The following is a 24,954-nucleotide window of genomic DNA, read 5'->3' as shown; positions in this document are numbered from 1 at the left end:
TGGCTGGCTCGGGATGGAAAGTCAAAGTCGTGTTGATGGACGAAAGTGGGTGAAAAAGTTGTACAAAAACCGAAACAAAGCTTGACACACTTCGGGTGGGGACGGCGGGTGTCGTTTGCACAAGAATATGAGCGACAGGAAGCGTCCCTCTGCTCGGGGCCAGGAACGACGATGCAATCATACCCTGGGATTAGTTGCAAATGGAATCAGACGGCGGGGAGTGGGCCCTGAATAAATCCTTTGCCCTGCTCGATGCCGTTGCATCGGTCAATGCGGGCCAAATTAAATGGCAGTCCAAATGGAACACCCGCAACAGTGTCGAAGGGTTTCCGTTTGTGTGTGTGGCACGACGAGGTGTAGTATGCGGAAAGTTTACTGACCAAAATTGGAGCATTGATTGCATTGGAGCATTTGTTTGTATACATAAAGAGGTTTCATGATTAAAAGTGGTGCTCTAGCTGCAGGCTTCGGGGTGCCAATATAGCACGAACTTTGGCAAAGGGCTCAACTGTGTGTGTGGCAAAAGTTGTGCTCCGTTTGGGTAGGGAAATGGTTTCGTTTTTTGTATTTAGATTTTTTTTTTTTAATTTCGCTCTGAAAGCGATAACCGGAAAATTTCAAACTATTCAGTGCACAGTTTGGCCAACAGAGGGCGCCCGTTGAAGGTTTTTCTCACCCGGTGAGTGGCATCTGTCAACTATCATCTCACGCTCACTTCTCACTTTCTCACTCGAAAATGCAAAGTCAGGTTCAAGTTTTGACATTTGAGTTCGGATTTGTTCGGGATTTGTTCGGGATTTTCAAATTCATTCTTACCCAGTGAACATAATTGGCACTCATCGGGCACTCGGGCACTCAATGTTGCACTATGGGTAAATAGTGGACATAAAGCAAACCCACAAACGCAATGGGTTAAGCTCATCGATCATTTCATACCATTTTTTACATTCATAAGGCATTAGATTAAAACATTTTAATTATGTGCACCTATCCGATTGTTGGAACGAGAATTCCAGGAACGCTCGAGGACAACGAAAGTGCAAACCTAGCTGCAGGCGCGCGAAACACGAGCAGAACATGTTCTGGACATGTCTCGGGCTCAATTTTAGGGTGGTCGAGAAAATGAGTAGAATCCAAAGTTAGAGTCGATTTGGAAGTCGACTTGGAAGGAGAGTACTAGGTCTAAGAGTTGAGAACCGGACTGTTTTAACCACACAAAAAACGTTTATAACATTTTAATGCGATTTTCTTTTTTATTCGAAGTATGTGCCACCGCTAGCTATACATTTGTCCTATCTCTCTGCTAAATCATGGATTCCCAGACGAAAGAATTCTTCGACTTTTTAAGTAAATTAATTAGTCATTCCATTTCGACTTCCTCGTAGAAAAACGAAGGGCTGCTCAGCCAATACGTGTCACATCGAGGAAAATGATTGATATTCGGAAAGAACCAAGTCTAGTGAATAACGCGGGGAGGAATAGCAGCTCTTATCCAAGCGATTTGATACTATCCTGAAATAGTTTTGTTTTTTGGGGCGCCTGATGCATGTTGCCACGGGCCACCAGGCGTCTCCATTGTAGAAAACAGAAACGGCTTTTTGGTCGTTTTCGATCAATGCATGGTACAAATGAATCATTTGTTGTCACTAGCGATAGGAATTAACGTTTCCATTAGGTTTTAGGAGCTTGTGAAACACCACACCTTTCTGTCCCATCAGAAACTCTGTTTTTTGGAGTCCTTGGACGCTTTTTTTTGTTAAGTCAAAATCGCCATTTTGAATTATTTTAAACCACTTAAAGCATTGCGATCTTCCAAACACAAGTCCCGACAAACATTTGGTGTGATTCCGAAGCCGTTTTCTTCAAGACAAGCAGAAAAATAATAATTCCCGCAAAACGTCATTTTCAGGCACAAAAGTTGACATAGTTTAACCCTTTCAATGATGGGTTGCACACCGAAATAATTCATTTTTCGATGTGAAATCATTTATCTGATGTCGAAACAAGGTAATGATGAATGAACCGCTAAACTGGGAAGTCCCAATAGACAGGTACAGCCATCTTTTTAACAGTCCGGTTCTCAACTCTTAGACCTAGTAAACCGGAAAATAAAGTTTTTGATCGTGCGCGCGTGGATTCGATAAGGCAAAACTACTTTTCGTGTATTATTTTATGGGTCGCGACTCAATACCGATAGAAATTCCCACAGTGCGTTAGGAAAAAAATCGAGTGCCAGATGAATTGTGAGTTACCTTCGGGATTTTCGTAGGTTGACTCGGGTGTCAGGTTCGTCATCAAAGTTAGGTTCGCAGCGTCAAAGTTGGGTTCAAAAATTGGTTAGATTAATAAAAACAACATTTTGACATTTCATGATGAAGCTCAAAATCTAAAGAAGAAAATAACAATCCGAATCCGTTTTTGTGTGCTCCGGAAAAAGTGTTCCGTCGGGACGCGTTTCTTTTCGCATCTCCCGCCGACGACCATCGAGAAGACCCGGGTGCGCGTTTTCGCAACGCATATTCGTCGATGGTGAAACCGAAAAGTGGCCACAATTTTCGGAAGCGTAGCGTCCTCGCAGCAAGTGCTCGGCCGTGTCTTCACGCCGTTTATGTTGGCCCATGCCAGAATAAATAGCAACCAAAGGGTGACTGGGCGAGGAAATCCACATCATATCCGGGCGTGCGTGCTGTGCACCGAGCAAGGGCGGCACGAGATGCATCTCTGTCGAAGGAAGTGAAAAAACGAGCAAAAATTGCATCGCCGAGTGTCGCGGAATCGTCGAAGATTACGCTGTGAAAGCGTACGTGTGGGCGAGTGTGTGCGTGTGTGTGCGGGCGTGTGTAAGTGCGTATGCTGAAGCAGCGATGTTGAATTGAGGAGCCATTGGCTGGGGCGACCGATTGTGTGTATTTCTGTAGAGCTGCGTCGAGAGGCAGCTTCTCAAGGGCCCCACAATCTTCTCGCGATTTTACGCCATCGTGGACGCGCGGATCGAGGTGTGTCGTAAGTGACGGGCGCGCGCGTGTGTGTGTGTGCATGCAGTGAGCTCGAGTTCGCTGGGTAGTGTCCCCGTTAGGTGGCGAAACTGCAATACTTTTCATCTGCTTCGGAGGGACATGAACTCCCGAATAAAGTAAGTATAATCTCACGTCCCATCGTTTTTTCCTCCGCTCGATGGCGCCATAGTAAACCACAAGTGGCCTGGGTGTGTACGACGTCGTAGGATTTTGCCTTTTTTGCTTTCTGGGATAGGCGCTCTCCATTCATTCATGGTGTGTAGTGAGCAGCAAGGACGGGCGACCCGTGAGAGAGAACGAAAAACTAGGGCGGATGAGATGAAATCCTCACCGAGTCTTCTCGTTGCTTTTGCTGCTACTAGGACAACAAATACCCAAAAGCGCCAGCTCCGCTGTTTGTTTGAGAGAGCGAGAGAGCCGTCGGAGAGGGAGACGGAGCGAAGTGAATGGAATTTTCTTCCTGGGCAAGGCTTTTCTGGGCCGGCGGTGGGTGCGTTTTTCTCGCAGCTTTTCAGGACCGTGTTTTGCTGGTCCTCGACGCCAAGTATTGCGCCTGCCTTGGTGGTGGGAAAAAAACAAGGTGTGTCCTCGATCCGGACCACAGAGCTCGAGGCCTGCCTCAACAGCCTTGGATTTTATGCGGTGGGCTGATGACGATAAACGACCATTTCGGAAATGGGAACCGATCGAAGGAGGCGCGTCGATTTGATTATCACAATTTGGTAACATTCTTTAATCTTCCTTCTTTTCCGCTTCCCCAGGGAGGATGTTAGCCGACTGTTTGAGTTTTGGTGCGAGATTGCTCCCGGCAAGCCAGATGATTCCGCGCCGGGCTACATCGTGGAAAGCTTCCCGGAGTCGTTCAAGGATGCGAAGGTTATAGCCGACATTCCAGCGTTCGCCTTTCCGTGCGCCTTCGAGAGGTAAGAAGCAGCCGTGGCAGGTTTCTTGGACACCATACGATGTCTCATGCCATGAGGCAAGTGTCGCCCCGTGGCGACATCCGATAAGAATTCACTTATCATCGGAAGCACTACGAGTTCGTCGTCCCATCATCTGCGCACACTGATGACTCGTTTTTACCCACCCGTGCCCCCCCCGGGGGCTTTTGATCATGAATTGTTAATGCGAGGACGGGCCACGTTATGCGTCCCGGGAAGGAAGCAAGAAAACTCGCCCTAATGAGTGGACTTGAAGCGGCTGTGTGGGAGTCACAGCCTCACCATAATGTGTAGCCTTAGCTCGGTTACGGTTTGATAATTATTTTGCCCGGGGCTCAGCCCGCGGTGAATGGACCAGTAAGTTGCCGGGCACCGCCGTATCACATGGAAACCCTTTAGATACTAATCGCAGCTTTGCACTGGTAATAAGCGAACGAAAGCGCTGATTATGAGCTGAGGGTTTTGATTTCGTTGGCTTTTGTTTGATTCTCGAACGTTTCTTTTCCACGATCCGAGGTCTTTCGCTTGCGGAAATCGAAATATTCATACGCGCACTCAGCTTTCACTTTCGTACTATCGCTGCTCGGATGTGAAAACTGACCAACCACCGGCATCGAACGATACGCGGCCCGAGTGGGGTGGCCGGTGGCCGGTGTGGCCAGCTGAGTTCGGAGTAAAGCTATGCATATCACGCGACATTCGTTAGCCTTCGAACGATGCTCGTTACGGTTCGTTGGCGCTGTCGTTTGGCGACAGAGTGCGTGCGATGATGTTACGACGCGGCTCATTTATTATCGTCTCCATCATGCGACCTCGGAGAGCCGTTTGTTTGCCGCTTAGGTTGGCACTATGGGCACCACGTTGAAAAATACCCCTTTCCTGTCGTCAACATAGTATTACTTTGAGTCTAAAAGTTTCCAACTACAGAAAATCATTCTAAAATATGTTTATCATTCGAGAAGCGGGCGTTTCATTTGCCTTTGGGACGTTATGGAACATTTTGAGGCCTAGCGCTCCGTTGGTCGCGCGCCTCTTATTGTGCGCCACCGATAACTGACCGCACTAACGTGCAGGCGTAAGTCTCCCATTTTGGCACGTATTATGCAAATCTACATGACCACCGCCCGCTTGACCCCGGGGTGGGGACAGGTAGCACTCGCGGTGAGCTATGCAAACGCCACCTTGCCAACAGGGCTAGGGCTTCGGCCCTGGTTTGGGTTTGTTTATGTTTGGCCAACTCCTTCTGGGCGGCACGCAAACTTCGGTTCCGTTCGATGTCGCACCCACAGCGTCACGCAACAGTTGGTGGCAACGTGTACCGCCCGAGTGGCCCGATGATGACGTCGTATGGAAGGGCGATAAGGCGCGGATTGGGCTGGGCTCGCCGGGCGTATATCTATCGAATTACGCCCCAGACGAGTGACCACCCCATTGGGGGGCATTGAGGGACCACCGTAACGAGATTAGCGTTACAGCAGTTAGTTGATTGTGTTTGTTCGGCTCGCGAGGGACGCGCCAAGGTTTTTGGAATGCCTGTTGTATCCTTCAGCCGGGAGCCGAGATAATTGAATCGGTTTGTTGCGTTTGCGTCTGCCTACTCTCTTCTACAAAATTCCCCGGAAGTCCCCGGAATGGAACCGTCACACGAACGGCGACTTATCGCGTAATGATTGTTAATATGGTCAACGTGTCGGGGCGATAATTGAATGATTTCCGTCAGTTGCGTAAGAAGGGGAGAGCTACCCGTATGTCGGCAAAAGTCTTCAGACAGGGTGTCGATTAAAACCCCGAACTTGCGGCCATTGGAACTCCGATCTGTCGAAGAAACTGCCAACCGCAGCGCTACGACGACGTCCCGGCTCCACGTCGACACGGTCCGCGTTGATTACTTCCCGCGGACTGCCACGGTTCACCGGTTGTTCCTCACCCCGCCGGGCGGTTGATCAGAACCGGGGCTGGGGCTGCTGCTGCTGGAGAGTCACACAAACACACGCGGCTGATGTCGCTAGGCGAAGATTGAATCTTGTTATTACGGGGGTTCGTTCAAATTGGAGCGCCATTTCCGGTGCGCGGAGAAGGCGCTCCGATCGCGTGAGGTGGTATCGTTCGCTGTGCTTGGAAGTCATCACTCGTGATAGCGGCTTCGGTTACGGTATGCGCTTCCGACCAGCATCTTTCACAGGGCTGGACACTGCGCCGATGACGACTTCTCAGGGTGGGCAGGAATTCGCTCATCAGCGCGCAGCTGAGCGTTCTGTTCCCGATCATCCGCTTCTTCCCCGAGCTTCTGGCTTCGGGTCCGGTCGCACCGTTTATATCCAACCGCGCGGCAGCATTCTTGACCGCTGCTGTCCGGTGCGGAATGCCTTGACTTCCTTCTTCTCGACTCGCGCACGCACGTGGAAGCACTTGCGCCAGCGTGGAGCGAACGGCCGTCGCGCGGAGATTACTTTGCTCTTCATTAAGCCTTCTTGAGTCACCTTGTGGCCGACCCGCCGGGGGTTGGGTCCGCGTCGTCGTAAGACAAAGGCACGCCAAAGACGGTGGGATAAAGGTGGATGGTTTAGTTTTTGTTTTACGCCATTCGTTGAGCCCCTTTTTCGATTTTGGTCAGCCCCGTTCGTCATCTGACGAAGCCACAGTCGCACAGGAAAACTGTCGAGCAAGGTGACCGGCGGGTGTGAGTCATCGGGTCGACGCTGACGCTGCGGCCACGGCGTCGTTACGGTCGACGGTATGTATATGCTCGGCAGTTTCGCCCAAACCGTCCGCGGGTTACCGCAACGCCGGGTGGTCACGGTCATCATGATGAGGAAGTTTTCGTTGTCCAACACAAGCCCCGTGGTTCCGTGGTAATACCATGTTTTTTATTGTTTCTCGTGGTACATATTGTTTTGCCGGACAAGCCCGTTGGCCGCCGGCCACCGGACACGGAGCACGGATTCGCATTTGGATTCGTTTTTTGCCGTTTTTATTCTATCCATCAACTTTCGAGTTATTCATCGTCGATTTATTTATGTTTTAGCAACACAAAAAAACATAATTAAAGTCCGCACTCACGATTAATAACCATCCGAGTGGCCGAGTAGCGCCAGATGAGGAGATTCGAGCCCTCCACGGTCCAACCGCCGGACGCTTATATTTAATCAATTAATTACTCACCACAAATGACCCCATCACGACGCGCGGCTACCTGTGGAGGGGTTCGACAGCGGAAGCGGAACCAGCGTGTCGGTCGCCCCGCAACAAGTGGCCGATTTTACGTAACCACCCGACACTGGGAAACAGGTTGTGTGTCTGCTGCTGCCGTGACTCTTTAACTACCAAATGCCGTTTCTCTTCTTCGCATCATTCTTGTTGCATTCGAATGTGTCATGGAAAGGGCTTTAAGTTTTACGTAGCTTAAAGCTAGTTATGGGCGCTGGCCGATTGTTTGACACAGTGACTGTGCCAGAAAACCCATTCAAAAGGTGGTCGATGGTCAAATATTTATTGGTTGGTTCGACACAATGAATCACATTTTTCTGAGTACCGTAAAGTAATGTACGAATGTTGCCGGCAATCATTTAAAGCATAGCAACTCGCGGGGACCGCACTAACGTGCCAAATTACGATAGCGCGTCAGCAGAACTGGGGTTGGTTTTTTTCGCGTGACTCACTAGTCATATGTTGACTCAACCCCACACACGGTCCAAGGTTGTCGATCGCGTGCTCTATACGGTTTTCGAACGGCAAACGGTATGGTCGTTATCTTATTTGCATTATATTTTAGCGATTCTTTATCTCTGCGTCCGTGTTCCTCGCTCTGCCCGGTAATCAATCAGTGAAACGTGTTCTGTTTAGTGTTGCGATAAACACGACGCATCCCGGGGACGTAAAATTGAGCACATATTGGCTCACAAAATATTGGTGATTTAGTTGAGCTCTGTTAGGAACCGAATTTAACGTTGCGACCCATTTAAAAGAAAGCATGTGCCACGGTGAATAAATATTGCGTTTCCATCTTTCCCCAACAGTCGAACCATTCAGGTGCACTCGTTCGTGCTGACCAACATCGATTCGAAATGGCGCTTCGGGTTCTGCCGGCACGATCCGAAATCGCCCACCGCGATGGTGATCATCACGTACCTGCCGTGGCACGACACGTTCATGCGCTTCCTCAACGTGCTGGCGGACATCAAGAAGAACCGCCCGGATGAGTTCGGCGCCTTCCTGGCCGAATCGTACGGCAAGGGCGTCCCGGAGCCGGGCGCCTGCCTGAAACTGCACTACGATCGGCCCGTACAGACGTTCAGCTTCCAAAGACCTCAACAGTTTCAGCTTCCCAGTATTCCGGAAAACGTAACTAATCGTCCCGAGAGAAAAGATCTGCCTTGCGGATTGCGGTCTAATGAGTTCCGCTTTCTTTTGCAGCATAACCTCAACCAGTACTACAACTTTGTGGAACCGAAGTTTATGATCGGCATATTCGCTGCGATGCTGGCCGAGCGGCGCATCATCTTCGTGAGCCGGCGGCTAGACATCCTGTCGTCGTGCGTGCAGGCAGCGAACGCGTTCCTGTACCCGATGGTGTGGCAGCACATCTTCATCCCGGTGCTGCCGATGCAGATGGTCGACATCCTGGGCGCCCCGATGCCATTTCTGATCGGCGTCCCGGAGGCGGTGTACGAGACGCTGCGCCGGGAGGAGATCGGTGACGTGGTCATACTGAACTGTGATAAACGAACGCTGGAGACACCGTTCGACGATGTGAAAAGCATGCCCCAGGAGCTGGTTGCCTCGCTCAAGAAGCAGCTCTCCAACCCGGCCGATCATCGGGGCGATCGGGTTTCAAAGATATTTCTAGGTTCGTTATAAAGCTGGTCCCCCGCGGCGAACCTCCTTCTCTAATGTAGTACCACCGGATGCCGTTTGCTTGCAGGTATTCTAGTGCAATTAATCGGTGGCTATCGGGACGCGGTCAAGTTTAACGGTAAAATTACCTTCGACCCGGAAACGTTCATCGAGTCGCGGCCCTCACATTTACGGCCGTTCCTCTCAAACATGCTGCAACTGCAGATCTTTCAGCAGGTACGTTGACGGCGCAGTACGATAGTCGGACACGGTGGACATTTTCGCTCACCGTTCTCTATTTTCCCTATGCGCCTCTTTTTAGTTCATCGAAGAGCGGCTCGATATGCTAAACACCGGGCTGGGGTTTTCGGACGAGTTCGAAGTCGAGTACTTCCGGTATGCGGAAAAGTCGGGCCGAAAGGTGAAACAGTACAAGGATTTGCTGAAGAACTTCAAGGACAAGGTAGATTCGTTGTTACACCGGGATTAGGATCCTTCTCACCGTTCATTTTCCTCATTCTTCTGTATGCACGTGCCCTCTTGTTGGCGATTTCATTTTGTTTATTCACTACTCGGATGTCCTTTTTTATCTATTTCGTTTTGCTTCTGACACTAAATCGGTGTGCGCTGTCGAATGGACATTAGTTTTATACATTTGATATTGATCTCCCATGGGAAAGGCCCTGATGGGGCTCGCGATCGCGACGGAGTAAGACGCGGTTGACGCATTGTTACCTAGTTTCAAATTTTTGCTTACATTCCAAACAGTTAATAGTTAAGAGCCGAAAGTAGTATTGAACGAAACGCGCAATTATTTTACTTTAAGTGTAGCGATAGCCAAAAGAATCTTAAGAAAAGTGTACTTGAAAGACTTTCATTCAACCATTTTATCCTGCAATAAAGGATAAGAAGCCGAGTTAAACTCGTAATGCATGGATTTGTTTTATTTTATGCTTAGCAGTCACGATCCTTCCCGGTTCTTTTGTCGTTCGTTTGTTTTTCTCTCTCTACTTCTCACCTGTTCGACAAACACACAAATCATTCATTTAATTCGAAAGCTCATCAATTTTCATCTCTCTTTTTCTCTCATCACACCTTGCTTCTCACGGATGCGCAATGCTCGGATGCTTACGGGTTGATCCTCGATTGCATTTGACTTTCCGATCGGTATCGGTGGCTTTCCCCAAAAACTGCTCATCATGCTGGCGAACCTCACGGGATGTCCCCTCGGGCTGCGTGGCCATTCTGGGCTGGTTGGTGGTGGTGGTGGTGCGGCATCATAACTTGTCCCACGTTCGGTTTCCATGTCACTGTGTTCCGTTCCGTTGTGTTTGGTAACGTTTGCTTTTGCCCATATTGCTGCCGCCACGGTCCACCGTTTGCCCGTGCCAATGCTGTTGCTGCTGCCGCTACCTCCCTGTGTGCGTGTGCCGTTCGCTTCACAATAGACTAATCCGGCTGTACGTTCGGCGGTCAAATCGGTGAGTGGGTCAATTACGAAAGAGCTCGATAAGGGGCAGGTCAAAATTGGGGAACATTTTCCGAGGAACCCGTTTCGCAATCCGGGGGCTTCACGTTACTCGGAGGAATGTTGGGATTGGTTTCCCGTATGGCCCACAACTAATCGACGCGTTTTCGTTTCAGGTCAAGGAAGGTGGTAAAGGTGTCAAGACGGCGTACAAAGGATTGCGGTCCAAGTTTCGTGAAACGACTCCACCGAAAACGAAGCTGGACAGTAGCAGCAGTTTGCATCTGCACCACCAGTACGACGTCGGCGCTGGCCACCCTCAGTCAGCCCCGAACTCACCCGTATTCCCGAAACGCCCGCAAACCATTGCCCTGCCGGACGATGTCTATCACACGCACCATCCGCACCAGACGCTCACGCCATCCTCAACCTCACTGTACAACTCACCGCACATTCTGATGGGTAGCGGTGGCCACCATCGCATGGGTAACAGTAGCAGTAGTTCGGGCTACCACACGGTCACTGGTAGCCACGGTGGTGGTGCTGCTGGCGGCACCAGCTACGCTACGAACAACAACCTCAGCAACGGAGGCGGCAACCATAGTGCCGCCAGTACGGTCAACAACAACACCACGGCGACGATGGTGAGCAGCAGTGCTAGCGACATTCGTAGCCCGACCCTCAGCCCGACCAGCTCGAACTCGTCGTCGGAGATGAACCTCTGGCAGGAAATGCAGCACCACTTGACGCTGTTCAAGTCGCCGGCCGTCAATCGGAGTGTAAGTATGTTGCTGCCTGCATGTGGTTCTGTTTTCTTCCGGACACCGTTTTCGCGCCCGTTGCATGCCACAGAGAAGCGAAACGCGTGGCCGCGTGCCCCTTACCACCCAAAAGTACTTTTTCCCTTCACCCTGCCACAGCACATCCTGCCAAAAAACGAAAGGAAAAACCTTGTTTTGCGTATGATTGCGTTTTGTTGTTTTGTTTTCCATTCTTTCGTTTTCATTCTATGAGTTTTGTTCCTTTCTTCGAACGATCGTTGCTTGCGTTAGGATAAGCAATGGATTTTTTTCCCAAGAAGTAACTGACTGATCGCGCGCCGAATGATGTCTTTAAGCTCGATATTTGTTTCAATTCCGTATTGGTTGTTTTGTTAACTGACGTCGTATGTTTTCTCTCGGCCCTACGCCATGCGTGGATCGTTTGAGAGCGAATCGTATTTTTGCATTGTGAATCAGTGTGGATTCGCCCCTTTGTTTCGTATCGTGTGACTAACAACGCAACGGCTATCCTTTTACGGAGCGCCTTGTGACGTGTGTGTAGTAACGTTGTGTGGTGTGCCATAGTTTTGTGCAACTTTTATTACAACAGTAAGTTTCTCTCTCCAATGGAAAGATCCTACAGCGAATTAATCAATACTTCTACAGCATTAGCAAGGAACTCAAGGGCCCCAAAAGTCATGTTTTTAGCTGTCCATCCATTGTGATGTGTGTTTTTCTGATCATTTGTAAAGTAACACGCTGACTCCATTGACCATCTCGGCGGGCAACGCATGCTCGCCTGTTCCCGCCCCATTTACACACCGGTGTGTGCCCCGTGGTGCTTCTTGGCCATGCAGAAACAATTGTGTTAACAAACCTCTCACTCACATTCACCCACCGTTTACGAGTCACGAGTCCATTCATTTCTTCCCTTTGATCACGGCCAAACATATTACCATACTGTGAGCGTGCGAGGTCTGTGTGCTGTGCTTATCTCATGCGTCCTTTCTCGTTTGGTGTGTGTGTGTGTGTGTGTGTGTGTGTGTCTGGGGACGATTCGCGCCCCTTTCAATGTGAACTTGCAGCTCAAGCCATCGAGTGCAGGCGGCGGCGGCGGCGGTGGTGACAACAGCGGCCGGTCCCGTGCAGGAGCACCGGTCAGTCCGCCGGCCACCAATCACACGACACTGCCACGAATACAGGAATCGATCGTCCTTCGGTCGCACCAGCCTCTGCTGAGCTTAAATCTGCATGATCGCGGCCGCGGGGCTGATGGTGGTGGTGGTGGTGGCCAGTGGTCCAATGGTCGGAACAACAATGGCAGCAGCGAGTACAACGATGACGAGCAGGCCAACTTTGACCTCTCGCCGGACGCGCCGTGTCCGCCGATTCCGCCCCGGCGGTTCCAGTCGGCGGCCGATGCGCTGGCCGCGATTCAAATTTCCCCTCCCCCCATGTCGCCCCCCTCGACGTCCAGTTCCAGCTCGTCACCTTATCGTACCTACAACAACTTCATACCTTCCTCCCTACCAAAGCCGGTGGCCGGGACCGGCGCAACGGCGTCATCGTCGCTGGCCGACCAATCGCCCTCGCTGCCGTCCCCACCGCCCCCTCCGCCGCTGAAGGCGGCGACCGGAACGGGAAAACGGAACGAACTGTTACCGCTGCTGCTGGGCGACGAGGACGAGGAACAGCTGATTACGATCACGACGACCACGGAGCCGGGCCTCGCCACGACCGCCACCACCACCAGCATGTCCATGACTTTCGATCACTCACCGCACAAACAGCTGCTGCACGGCGCCCCTCCGCTCCGCTCCAACAGCAACGGCAGCAACCACATACTGCCACTGCAGCCCGCCACAACCGCCCAGCCACCGACGGGGCCAACGGCGGCGGCCCACGCGAAGCCCCCGCTGCTGCATGCCTATACCTTGCCACACCCACCGAAGGTGCAAGCGCCGCAGCCACCGCAACGGCCACCGCTTGCCCCGAAGCCCACCTTCCGCAAAGAGGTAACGAAACGAACCACCCTTAAACCACCCGCTTTCTTCTGCGCCACGAATTTCCGGTCCCCCTTGCGGCCCCCCTTCGAAAGAGGATCTTTCGCGTGATCTCGGTGTACTCTCCTGCCCTGGCCTGACCTGACCCTGGACCACCTTTAGAGTAGACCATCGTAGACGGTTCCCACCATTCTGCGCCACCGCCTTGCTCTATCACCCACTTCTACAGCCTTCGTTTCGAATGGAAAATTAACCGTTTTTCTCAACTCTTTTTCCTTCCATTTTTCTTTCCTGACCCCTGCCGTTGCTCGTTTGCTCCAAAATACACACACCAAAACCGAACCTTCATGTGAATGTGAATACTGATCGCAACTATCGGCTCCATGTTTTAATTTCACTGCCACTGAATGCGCTTTCAACCTTCGACGTCCCCCAAAACACACATCACTAAACCACCACTTCCCTCCCGTTGCGGGTTTTATGGCCAACCTCTCTTCGGCACGATTGCATCCCTCGATTGGTCCTTTGACTTCAACGAACTGTGTAGACACGGGTCAAGATAGAGCGCAAGCTGAGTATGCAGTCGGTGGCGAATCAGGAGGTTTGAGCTGTCGAGCTCGACCACCACCCCCGGGGTCACCGGAGGCAATAGCGGGCGTCATCGGAAGGGCTGTGAGACGCCGGAGCTGAAGCCGGAACAGTACAAAGAGTAACAAGAGAGAGGGCTTGTTGACGATGATCTCTGGGATAGGATCTCAACCTCTGCCACAATGACCCCCGTTATCCTTAACCATACCCCGAAACACCCCCAGCAACCGATCGACTGGCGGTGTGAAACAACTGGCAGCGCCTTCAGCAAGAGGGCCAATCCCTGTACCCCCCGATAGTAAGAACCCGTTTGAATCCATTCGCTGTTCGTTTCGTGCGTGTTGTTTCTGTGGGGGATTGTATATACTAGATTTGAAATCATCTCCATTTGCCTGTTCTGGGGGAACACATTTCATTACGCATAAGTAAGTTGTGCATCCCGTGCATTATGTGTCAACTACACGGTCAATCATTGTCGGTCATCATCATCATCATTACCGTTGGGCGCCAGCGATCACCACTGTTGAGCACCGCTTATCTTCCATTTTATTTGCACCAACAGTTGCCGGTACATGGGCAATGCTGAAATCCCGCCAATGGAACTGGGATTCACGGGATAGGCATTCCTTCCTTCTCTCCGTCCTTCACTCTGTCTGCATTTTTCCCTTTTTGTGGGCTTGTTTCCATATTTCTCTTCTCGTGTACAGAACGTTGTCTCCTCTCTAAGTGTATCTTGCTTTCTCCATTTTCTCATTACGATTTTACGCTTCTCAATTCCCTTCTTGTGTGTGTGTTTGGGCCTTTATCATTGATCTCTTTCTCTCTCTCTTTCTCTGTTCATCCGATCAACTTTTCCGATTTGTTTTAGTCATGTACTGTTTAATTGTTCCGTGTTATCGAGTTGTGGTTTTGGAAGTCGAAAACTGTCGCTTTAAGCGACTTTCTCGTGGAGGTTTGCTTCTGTTTTACACCCTTCATCCAACTATCGGAATGCTTTTCGTGCCCGTGTTGTGTTTGATTGCCATACACTAACAGTAGATTGATGCTTGTTTGTATGCTTCTTACGTTCGTATCTGTTTTCAAACTTTTCTTTGTGTTTTCATGTTTGATTTCGTAACTTTTATTTTGCTTTTGTGGATTTATTCTTTGAATTCGGCCAAACCAACTAGTAGCGTGCTTGATGCTCATTATTTTAACTAGAGCTTACTTTATCGATAAATTCGAGATGGATATAAAAATCTGTTGCTCATGTTTCGTACAAGAACTAGTTTGTGCTGTATTTGAATTTGAATTACACGCCAATCGATTCCGGATGATCCGATGTATCTCGGAGGTTGCTTGCTTCGCCGTAGAATTTTTGCAATCCGTTTGCTATTTTCGAAACCCCCATTCCACTGCTGGACGGTGGCCTGTTCCCACTGCGCAGACGTGCCTCACCTCACAATAGGTTCAGGCGACGGTGACCGTACCTGTGTTTCATTTCTCACGCTCCCAACGCCTATATTTCGCAGTCTCTAAACGGTGACACACCGGATTTCGCTTCATCCACGGGGTCAAACACCGAACACCACACCACAACACCCCCACTGGGCGAAGATTCCCTCGACCTAATCACGCTCGACACCACCAACTCAAGCTTCGAGCTGGAGGACTTCGATCCGCTCAACGAACGCGCCAAACCGATGGCCGCCGTGCATGCAAGTCCGCAATCTGGTTCCGCACTAACCACCTCCAGCTACCACCATCATCATCCCGCTGGCTTGGCTCCAAACGCTCCCGGTGTCACCGTGCCGATCGCATCGTTCCCCTCGGCCAGTCTCGGTGTTAATAATCCCGTCTATCCTTATTTCACACCGTTGTACCAACAAAACGTGTCCCCATCGCACCATCACCAACGCCAACCACCGCTACCTTCCTATCAACCGGGTGCACAAGGGCCGGGAAGCACCTCACGACCGACCAGCGGCCAGGGTACTGGTGTTGGTCCCAATGCCACACCTACCAGCGGTAGCACCTCGGATGACTTCGAACTGCTGCGAAACTATGGTCTAGATAAGTTCGCACTGCTAGACGCCGGCGGCACGAAGCCGGCAATGCACATGAACGGTGGAAGTGGGTCACAAGCGCACTCCGCCAAGACGGTCGACATTCTGCTCGGTAGCGTACAGGGAACGAATGGCCGGAGCAGTTTCGGAAGCGCCGGAAGTGGTAGCAGCCACATCATCGGCAACAAACACACGATGGTCAGTAACGGCGCCATGGGTGAGACGACCCCCAGGCAGTCAGGATGCAACGGACAATCGAAGCCAGCATTTAGCCACTGGACAACGTTCGATTGATCAACAGCCGCGGAAACAGCACAAAAAATGGCCAGAGGCCTGCGCGCTAGTCACTGGACGGGATCATATGCGCCGCCGATCGAGGCCGTTCGGTGCATTTAAAAAGATTAAATCTCGAGTCGACAACTAGGGAGCCATCAGAGCACAGAAGGGAATTTTAGGGATAGCCAACGGTTTCGAAAAAGGTTTTGGTGGTTGTACAATTCGATACCGATAAATTGTTAAAAATGACACACAGCAAAGATAGAAGATCCTATAAACCCGAAACAAGTCTATGCTCATTGGCCATATTATATTTAAATCGAAGGACAAAGGTCACCTTTGGCAGAACGTGGAGCTAAAGCATTAGTCACTTATCTGAATCATGCGTGTGGTTTGGTTTGGCAATCTTGTTTTTTGGCAAATAAAAACCTACAGACGAACACCACGACGCCTCGTTGGCCGATGATGGTTCGGAGCACAATCGTATAACGATGGTGAATCAATGGGAAATGGAGGATAGGGATAGGTGTGCTGGTATCAGATAGAGGTTTTCAATCAGCCAAGTCAATAGAGGCACAAAGTTATGCGATAAGCATAAGCCAATATCAGGATGATGGCTACGGTGTCAGTGAGTCAGACAGGGATGTGTACAGTCAGTCTCGTGGGCAAAATTGCCATAAATATTAATAAAGGAATGGCGACGCCGGTAGTCTCTTTTGTGAAAACAAACTCTTTTTTAAATTAAACAACAGTCCCCAGATAGATCGCCTGGATCGTTCTCGGGTGAAAGCAGCACATACACCAAAAGACTTTGCAAAGAGACAGAGAATTATATAAGCATATTTTAAGGCGAATAGTTACGGAAAAGTAATAGCTTTCAGTAGATAATGGAACCGTTGCCCGTCGTTTACGGAATAATATTTTAAACTTAATTTTATCCCCAATCTCACCGTCGCTCCCCGCGCGCGTTAAACTTTCTTCATTCGATCGTTCGCATCGTGTTTGGGATTAGGAGACACCCGTCTCTCTGTCTATCTCTCTCTTTTAAGCAGAACTAGAAAAAACCCTCGATTTTAGTGTATACTCAAACAAGAGGTGCTTAATGGCCACAGCTCGCACCCCAGTCGACCAATCGCGCTATGATAGATAAACCAAATATTCATCTATAAAAAGACCGTGTGGAGCGATCACGCGATCACTAGGCTGCAAGTGGAGTCTTGGTACAGTGATAACTCCGTAAGATTAACTAATCAATATGTAGTAACGCGAACTTCAGTTCGTGGAAAATTTGAAGTGTGTGTGTGTGTGTGGTGGTAAAGATCGCCAAAAATTCAAAAGCATCACGCTCACAGAAACCAAACACGTACATCACAGGACGTTGCTCAAAACATATATTTCTTCGGAAGCTAACCTACTAGCCGTTGGCGGTTTACGATCGTTTTGATGTCGTATCGCTTTTTACCGTTGGGCGTCGATCGGTTTCCCAATCAAACACGTGGAACGCACAATTTAAAAATTACTCATTACAATTAGATAGTTTGACTGACGAGATCAGTTTTGTTGCAACATTGTTCCTTTGGTCATAAAGCCACACAATGGGTTCAATGGAATTTATTTGGCATTTCAATCCTCTTGAACGTCGAAGGCCCTTTCTATACACTTCTACGTATGATAGAAAAATTGTTAGGTAATATGAAATATGGCTCTCGAGGGAAGGACGAAGAACGCCAACGTGACACGGTGCAATGCGAACAGCGACAAGTAGCAAAAATGTAATGAAGCATTTTAACCAAAACAAAAAAAAACTATTAAACTATTAGTGCAAGCGCATCACAGCCACTTAACTAAATTGAATAACGGTATAATCACAATGCAAAATATCTGGAAAAAGAGTATATCATTGGGTGTAAAACATGAACTTAAATCAGATCTTTTACACCGGCCACCGGTTGATCTATCGAAAGAGAGCAGTAAATTGAAATTGAAACCGTGCTTTGGAAGCTCAAAAAGAAACACTATATCACCCCGCTATAAGTCTAACACGCCGCACCGCAGCTCTCCAGCGCTGGCGGAGTGTTTGTTTTCTTCCGATGGCCTCGTTTAATCTGCGATCCTTTCTGCAACATTCGACACTTTTGGAAGAAGGGAAACTAAGAGTTGTTTTAAAAACATTTGCGCATGAGAAGCAAACCCATTCCGCGTTGCGGTGGGTCAGATATAGTCAGAATATATATATGCATGTTCCATGAAATGTAGAGAGATTAAGGAAATGGCCGTGCAATGGCAGAGAACAGAGTATCTGTAGGCATTCGATTAGGTGAAGAAGCATGGTAACCGGAATCGAGAGTTCCCACAGCTAGTGTGGCGCGTATACGGTGTAGCGCCCGAGGGAAGCACTCACATTTGTAGATGGTTGTTGCGTGAAGTTTGCTGAAAGATTATATACCGACAAACCGATGTTGAATGACGAATAAAAGACAAAACATATTAGAAACGAAATACAACACGCGGTTGTCAGAGCGGTTAAATGTTTGTCAGAGGCTTTAATGCTATCAATTCGAAATAGACCGAGATACCCGGCACTGGTGTACCTGGCGTCACTTATGTCGCACACTTTCTCGACTAAGCTTAGGAAGCCAGGGAGGCGGTAATGGCTCCAATCCATCGTTACATACCCGCTTTGTACGTCCATATAATTTTCGGGACCACCGTGTAACGCGGTTTCCTTTTTAAGTATATGAGATAACAAGCAACGATAACGATGCACACGATCAGGACGGCCAGTATGATCTTCTGTATCACGATCCACTTCTCCGACTCGTCGGGCACGGTAATGACGTGCTCCATCCCGATTAGTTCTCTCGTCGATCGACACAGCACGTTGTCATAGGCGGTCAGATGGACGAGCAGCTGCTCCTGGAAGATGCTGGGTCGGGCACAGCGGAGACGCGTGAAAAGGTGGTGCAATTCCCTGTGCCGCTTCATCTCCGGAATTAACCGATCCAACATCCACTGCATCGAACAGTTGCAGTTAATCGGATTGCCCTGCAGGTTTACGCCGTGTTTGATCCTGCCCCAGTGGGCCAGCTGCTCCGGGATTTGCTGAAGACCGTTGTAGCTCAAGTCTAGCTGCAAGGGCGCAAAAGATGAGCGATTAGAAGAGAAGAGCGTCCAATCGTTTAACTCTACGTACCCTTTCCAGTGCACTCAGGTTCGTAAAAAGATTTGCCTCAAGGTGTGTTACCTTTGGACAGATCGATATTTTCAGGTCCATTAAATTGGCTGCAGAATAATCAAGAAACTCTGTATCGTGCTGTTTATATCGTGTCAGCTTTCGTCCGCTTCACGTACTTGCTTTCGAGAGGAAGTTTCGGTCGATAGTTTGAAGATTTGGCATTCGAGAGAAGGTCAGTTTCCGCAGAGGCCATGGTTCCGTCGTGTTGCTCAGTAGCGGCAGAGCGTTGAAGTGATTGCTGGACAGATCCAGCTCTTCAAGGGAAGGAAAACAGTCTCCTTCCATGTCGGAAAGATTATTATAGGACAGATCCAAACGCTGCACACCGGACGCCGTTTTGACCGAGTGCAGCTCATTAAAACGCAGCGAAAGGTTTTTCAGTGAGTTCGGTACACCATCGAACGGCCAATCTGTCAACTGGTTGCTGTCCATCCGCAGCTCCTGTATGTTTCCCGGCAGGACGATTGGTTTCGCGTCGCGATGTATCTTATTGTTGGACAAATCGAGCCACACTAGCTGCTCGAGCTTGCCCAGTTGGTTCGTGACCGTTTTGATGTGATTGAAGGACAGATTGAGGTGCGTTAAGCGGGGCCACGATACCAGCGCTTGCAGTTTGAATGCATCCAGTTTGGCGATCTGGTTGTGGGACAGGTCCAGGAACTGGAGCTCATTGTAAGGATGAAGCAATGCTGCTTTGAGGAGGATTCAGTTCGTTATAGTTAAAAATACTTTCAAAATGTTGTGTCCGTTTCGCTTACCTTCTATATTTTTGATGGAATTTTTTCGTAGGGACAGTCTTGTTAAACGCTTAAAGTTTTCAAACGCTTCTCGCGCAACGTTGGCGATTTGGTTCTCGTCCAAGTTAAGGCTGGCGACCCGCTCGTTACCGTACAATCTGTTGTTTAACGATTGGGGAGCAAAACAAGTCTTAAAAATTACGAGAATTGACGGCAGCCAATGCTTTACTCATATCCCGTTTGTTCACCCGTTTGGACGTCTTCGCGGAGGGGACTAATCTGATAAGCAGAGTTCACCATGGATGAATTTGATAACACACCTAACGCTACATTATTTGGATGGGCTCAGTTTTGGGTTTGTCCTGGATAGGAATCCTAAATCATCCATGGCCATACTCAAGGTTTTAGATAGGGATCGATTCACGCAACTATGAACGCACCGGAATTCAAAAAGCATTCCACGCAACACTTACGTATCGATTTGCATCACATCGAGTCCATTGAAGATCACCTCAATTGGCGTACCGTCCGGAAAAGCGTACAATTCGGTCCAATTCCAAGCGCGGAAATCAAACTCTTCCCGGTGTGTTCCATTTCCATCCGTCCACAGTGTCCGATCGTAACGAATAGTTACCGTTTGGGCACCATCTTCACCACTGGCCGAGCATCGCAAGTAATCGCAGAATGTGGGAAGTTTATCACTCGGGTCCAGGGCGGCCACCGTTCCGATACAAATTATCACTACAACCGGCCATCTCGCAAATACTGGCATTTGAGAACGGGAATTGTTCGCGACGACGCGACGAATCGTTTGGTTAGCGGTGGCAGCTCGCGAGAAACTGGACCTGGGAAGGCCTTTTGGTGCTTGCTATTTCTCGAATCAGTACGCCACCGTCGTCGTGTATATAATGATAAGCCGTGACATGTTGAAAGGAACATAAAAAACACATACGCGCACTTTCCCCTTCGCATCGAGTTTTAATTGATAACGATAACGATTACCGATTTGCACGACGAACCGTACGCGCCATTCGTATCAGATGCAGCTGTCGCGGAATACTTGCGGCAGGATTCACTCGGACCGTCTAGCGAATTGATGCTTTTCCTGGTTCATTTGTCCGTTTGATGAAACCTTTGGTTTGTAGAAAACCGGGAAAAACCTTGAACGAAGTTGGAATTATGTTTCGGGAGGAATTTATAAGACTAGCCAACATTCAGCCAAAGACATAAGTTTGTTTGAACGTTTATTTAAATGGAACTACCGTAGGTGGGCCACGGAGAATGGTTTATTCCTTACTCGCCGTTTCACTAACAGCGGCGGCCAGTGGCTTTAGTGCCTCAGTTCCGACAAGGCCCTTAATTTTATCGATCTGATTCTGATCGAGTGTGAAAGCGTTATAAATCTGCTGTCCCAGCTCGACACTTTCCGGGAACCCATTCTCGCTGCAATATTGCAAACACTGGATGGCCAGCGACGGTGTCCGGTTGGTGATGCAGAGCCCGATGAACTCACGCAATCCATCCACCCGCGGTTCCCCGATTACGTTGTGCCGTTCCTTGTTGAGCTTGGTAAAGGTCGCTACCGCTTTCTCGTAGTCGTTGGCACGCGAACACAGCAGTAACACGTCCCCCAGCATCGATCCGGAAATGCCGGACGCATTGTTGGTCGCTGCCCGCCGGGGTGATTCTAGCCGTTCTTCCTGTCGCTTCCAAGCATCCCAGGCAATGGTCGCGAACCGTTCATCGAGGTCCGCGTGCTTCGGGTCGGTGGCCGACGGACGGTTGGTGACCATAATGTTGAGCAGCAGGCTGACTAGATTCTCGCGCCAAGTATGATCAAACTGAACCATGTGCGACCACAGCAGCGGAACGTGCTCGACGGCAACACTCATCTCGACCGATCGCAGGATGTCTTCCATCACCGACGGTTCCGGAATGTACACGTTCGGCACGAGCAGGTGATACGTCTCGAGGAAACTTTCCAGTGGTTCCGAGGTCGCCAGCAGCGTGAAGTAGTGGCGATAGTAGATCGATTCTTTGTACGAATCACCGATCAGATTGTAGTTGTCACCGTGGTGCAGCAGCTGGTTGACGCGCTTCGCCAGCTCCTTGTCGTTCAGATGGTTCCGGCACACGTCCATGGCCGTGACGAAGAAGAACACATCCTTTGGGTCCCGCACCGTGAACCGTTTACCCTCGATCTCGTTCATAATGTCGTGCAGCACGTGGCTGACGGGTCCCCGTTCCCGACAGAAAATGATCAGAACGTAGTACCAGCTGGCCAGTGACGGTTCAATGCCGAGCCGCTTAAACTCGGACAACGTTTTCAGGGCATACGTCCGGGGATGGTTGTAGCCCCCGATCGTTGTCACCGTCTGCAGAATCCCGTTCAGTGTGCCCAGGTTTGGCCTGACACCTTGCTGCTTCATGGCGGTCATCACCTCGCACACGAGTTCCCACCGCTTGTCGTAGCTTTCCTTCAGGAACGAGGCAATGTGCAGCAGGGCGTTGAACGTGTTCGTGTCCAGCTCGATGCCCTTCTCGATCGTCTCCTGATACAAGCCCCACGCTTTCTCGATCTGAAAGTAGCGCGCCATACCGCGAATCAGGGCACAGTAGTGTTCCGGGCGTTTCGTCTCGAGCCCGTGGAACAGATCCTCGGCCAGTTCGAAATCTTTCCACGTTTTACGCTGCCGCTCACGCCCCACGGTTCCATGGCGGAACCAGCGCTCCTCGATGGCCTCTTCCGGCAGGGTGTCCTCGTGGTTGTAGAAACACAGCAGTTCCAGTAGCTGCTGCTTCAGTCCATCATCCACCTCGATGCCGTTCTTTTTCAGCAAACCGTACACCAGAATCGCATCCGCCACCTGAACGCTGTCGATCAGGTTCTGAAGATCGGTCGTCTCTACCTGGCTGTCTTCACTGTAGACCATCGTCGGCACGAACGCTTCTACCGGTGGGTCGGCTTCGCGGTGTTGGAACAGTTTCGCATTCTCCTGCCGTATCCAGTGGGCCGCCTTGCGACCAGCTTCCTGCGCCAGGGCGAACGTTTTCTTGTTCGCATTCGACAGCGGAATCAGATACGGATCGTCGTGGTACTTGTAGTGTGCCGCTGTCGGGTCGAATCCGACCGTGCCGGACAGTGCCATCAGAATGTCGGTCGGACCGCGTTCGATTCGCTGTGGGATAACTATTTTCTCGGTCGCCATGCTTCGCGATTCCGGCGCCGGTTGCTGTGACGAGCTGCTCTGCTGAGCGGAGAAAACACGGAGCGAACGGTGGCGCCACTGCAACCGTAACCGGTGCAAGGATTTGCACAGATTATGCATCTTTTACCACCTTTGGACAGTCAATTTTAGGTAAGAAACGATAAATTCTTCTCTTCGACCCGAACTTTGCGAAGAAAAAGTTTGTTTTGTTGACAAAGTTTGTTACGTCATTGAGAGTTAACTGTCAAAACAGAAAGCCGGTTGCTGAAGCGCCATCTGTGTGTGAGAATTGAAAGGAGTCGAGTTTTAGAATTTCAAATTAAAAAAAAAAAAAAATAATGAACTCTCTGGAATTGGATGAACCACCGAATTGGATGAACCACCGAATTGGGTGAACCACCGCCGGTGTGATTTGTAGAATCTCCTTTTGCAGGCATTCGCAAAGAAACGATAACTTTCCCAAGAAGGAACCCGTATCTAAGCCGAAGCCATTGATTTCTCGTAATATTTGCTGTTGATCGTGGACAGTGTTACTGCGCCAAAGGGATCCATTGTACAGTATTGCGTCTAGCTAGTATTTTTTTTTTATATCCAACTCTTCTTTTAATGGCGCACAATGATGATCGTTTGAACTAAATATAACCCGGGTCTGTAGCCATGTTAATAGAATCACGTTCGCGACAACATGTTAATTTGACGATCGGTCATCTGGTAGCTAAACGATTTCGGCGGCTATCGATAAAGCTACGTTGGGGCTCGATAAACGCCCGATGGCGATAGTTGCCGAGAAGATCTCTACCACCACGGAGGACGTTCTGAGAAGTGAATCGAGAGCCAGGGAGAAAATGTCCGAAACGCAAGTAAGCCATCCTTCGAAGCCATCGAACAGCAAAGGGACACTGCGGCCCACAAATGGCACTGTGGTTTTGATCAGTTGTTACCATTTCTCCGCCGCAGTTCGTTTGCGATCTGTGCCATCAGCGGTACTCCACCTTCGAGATCCTGATGACGCACAATCGGCTGAGGCATTATCACACGATCAAGTGTGGCTGCGGGTACTGCAACGAAACGTTCCGCAACGAGGACGATCTGTACTGTCACTTTGTTCTAACGCATCATGTCGATCCCTATGCGCCCCGTGAATCGCCCGACGGATCTTGGAGCGCCAGTACATCGCCTCAGGAGGGCAGTAAGGTGCGCGAGATGAGCTCAGCAGACAGTCAACCGGCGACCGGCGGTGAAAGGTGCCCACGACTCTCCAACAGTGAAAGTGAAGATGGATCCGCGTACGAAGATGACGACGACGACGCCGATCAAGACGATGAAGGGGTCGATTTCGGGATGGAACTGAACTACAACGAGCTGTACGTACGCCGGAAGCGGAGTGCCCTGACGCAGGAAGAAATCGCCGAGCTGGCCGATGAGTTCAAGAAAACGGTACAGGCCACCTACACGACGAAGGTGAAGTTCTGACGCTAGGCAACCCCGCCGGGCCCGCGGTGTCGGCGGTGTTAGGTGTCGGCTGGTTCGGCACCAAAATCACAACTATGTGATGCTATTAGCGTATGGGACGGGCTCTCACTCTAGCCTAGACGGTTAGACGGGTCGCTTCGTGCCGTGTCCCATCGACACGGCAAGAAGACTTTATTCGACGGCGCGGCACTCTCTCCGGCATCTGGAGAGGGTGCCGGGGGTGCGCGGGACACTTAATGGCGGGCGTGTGGATCTTTAACCACGACCGCGGAGGCACTCGAGTGGGCTGTCGGTACCGCGACTCGTTAATGGCGTTGGAATAGTTTTCGCAAATATTATGATTGCCAACTTAAGGCGGCTCCGGGGGC

General features: G+C 50.1%; 4 protein-coding genes across 4 annotated transcripts; 2 read left to right on the top strand and 2 right to left on the bottom strand.

Annotated features, from left to right (window-relative positions):
* The first annotated feature begins 3,116 nt into the window (after positions 1 to 3,116).
* Positions 3,117 to 17,761, top strand: LOC128275727 (uncharacterized). The gene is made up of 10 exons (XM_053014335.1): positions 3,117 to 3,133; positions 3,779 to 3,940; positions 7,975 to 8,299; positions 8,372 to 8,804; positions 8,880 to 9,028; positions 9,114 to 9,254; positions 10,240 to 10,272; positions 10,436 to 11,038; positions 12,106 to 13,035; positions 15,123 to 17,761. The coding sequence occupies exons 1-10, from the start codon at positions 3,117 to 3,119 to the stop codon at positions 15,948 to 15,950; spliced, it is 3,621 nt and encodes a 1,206-aa protein (XP_052870295.1). The 3' UTR covers positions 15,951 to 17,761.
* A 712-nt stretch (positions 17,762 to 18,473) lies between these two features.
* LOC128270844 (protein artichoke-like) lies at positions 18,474 to 20,659 on the bottom strand. The gene is made up of 6 exons (XM_053008269.1): positions 20,607 to 20,659; positions 20,378 to 20,560; positions 19,926 to 20,062; positions 19,284 to 19,856; positions 19,126 to 19,214; positions 18,474 to 19,061 (listed from the first exon to the last, which is right to left on the bottom strand). The coding sequence occupies exons 1-6, from the start codon at positions 20,657 to 20,659 to the stop codon at positions 18,600 to 18,602; spliced, it is 1,497 nt and encodes a 498-aa protein (XP_052864229.1). The 3' UTR covers positions 18,474 to 18,599.
* Positions 20,660 to 21,179: 520 nt separating this feature from the next.
* LOC128272813 (protein PTCD3 homolog, mitochondrial) lies at positions 21,180 to 23,226 on the bottom strand. Its single transcript, XM_053010693.1, has one exon. The coding sequence runs from the start codon at positions 23,111 to 23,113 to the stop codon at positions 21,191 to 21,193; it is 1,923 nt and encodes a 640-aa protein (XP_052866653.1). The 5' UTR covers positions 23,114 to 23,226; the 3' UTR covers positions 21,180 to 21,190.
* Positions 23,227 to 23,958: 732 nt separating this feature from the next.
* Positions 23,959 to 24,586, top strand: LOC128274259 (histone-lysine N-methyltransferase PRDM16-like). Its single transcript, XM_053012392.1, has 2 exons — positions 23,959 to 23,973; positions 24,071 to 24,586. The coding sequence occupies exons 1-2, from the start codon at positions 23,959 to 23,961 to the stop codon at positions 24,584 to 24,586; spliced, it is 531 nt and encodes a 176-aa protein (XP_052868352.1).
* The last annotated feature ends 368 nt before the right edge of the window (positions 24,587 to 24,954 follow it).

This window comes from Anopheles cruzii, chromosome 3, assembly GCF_943734635.1.
Source record: "Anopheles cruzii chromosome 3, idAnoCruzAS_RS32_06, whole genome shotgun sequence".
Lineage (NCBI taxonomy): Eukaryota > Metazoa > Arthropoda > Insecta > Diptera > Culicidae > Anopheles > Anopheles cruzii.
Note: the sequence above shows the minus strand (reverse complement) of the source record. Positions and strands in the feature narration are given on the sequence as shown.

Bases quoted from the DNA above. Each gene is read 5' to 3' on its own strand.
- LOC128270844 (XM_053008269.1), bottom strand. From the start codon at position 20,659: ATGGCCGGTTGTAGTGATAATTTGTATCGGAACGGTGGCCGCCCTGGA. The intron at 20,561-20,606 runs GTGATAAACTTC...ATGCTCGGCCAG, and splicing joins GGTGGCCGCCCTGGACCCGA to TGGTGAAGATGGTGCCCAAA. The intron at 19,857-19,925 runs GTAAGCGAAACG...TCCTCAAAGCAG, and splicing joins TTCCATCAAAAATATAGAAG to CATTGCTTCATCCTTACAAT.
- LOC128272813 (XM_053010693.1), bottom strand. From the start codon at position 23,113: ATGGCGACCGAGAAAATAGTTATCCCACAGCGAATCGAACGCGGTCCG.
- LOC128275727 (XM_053014335.1), top strand. The intron at 3,941-7,974 runs GTAAGAAGCAGC...TTTCCCCAACAG, and splicing joins TTTCCGTGCGCCTTCGAGAG to TCGAACCATTCAGGTGCACT. The intron at 10,273-10,435 runs GTGAGTGGGTCA...TTTTCGTTTCAG, and splicing joins TACGTTCGGCGGTCAAATCG to GTCAAGGAAGGTGGTAAAGG.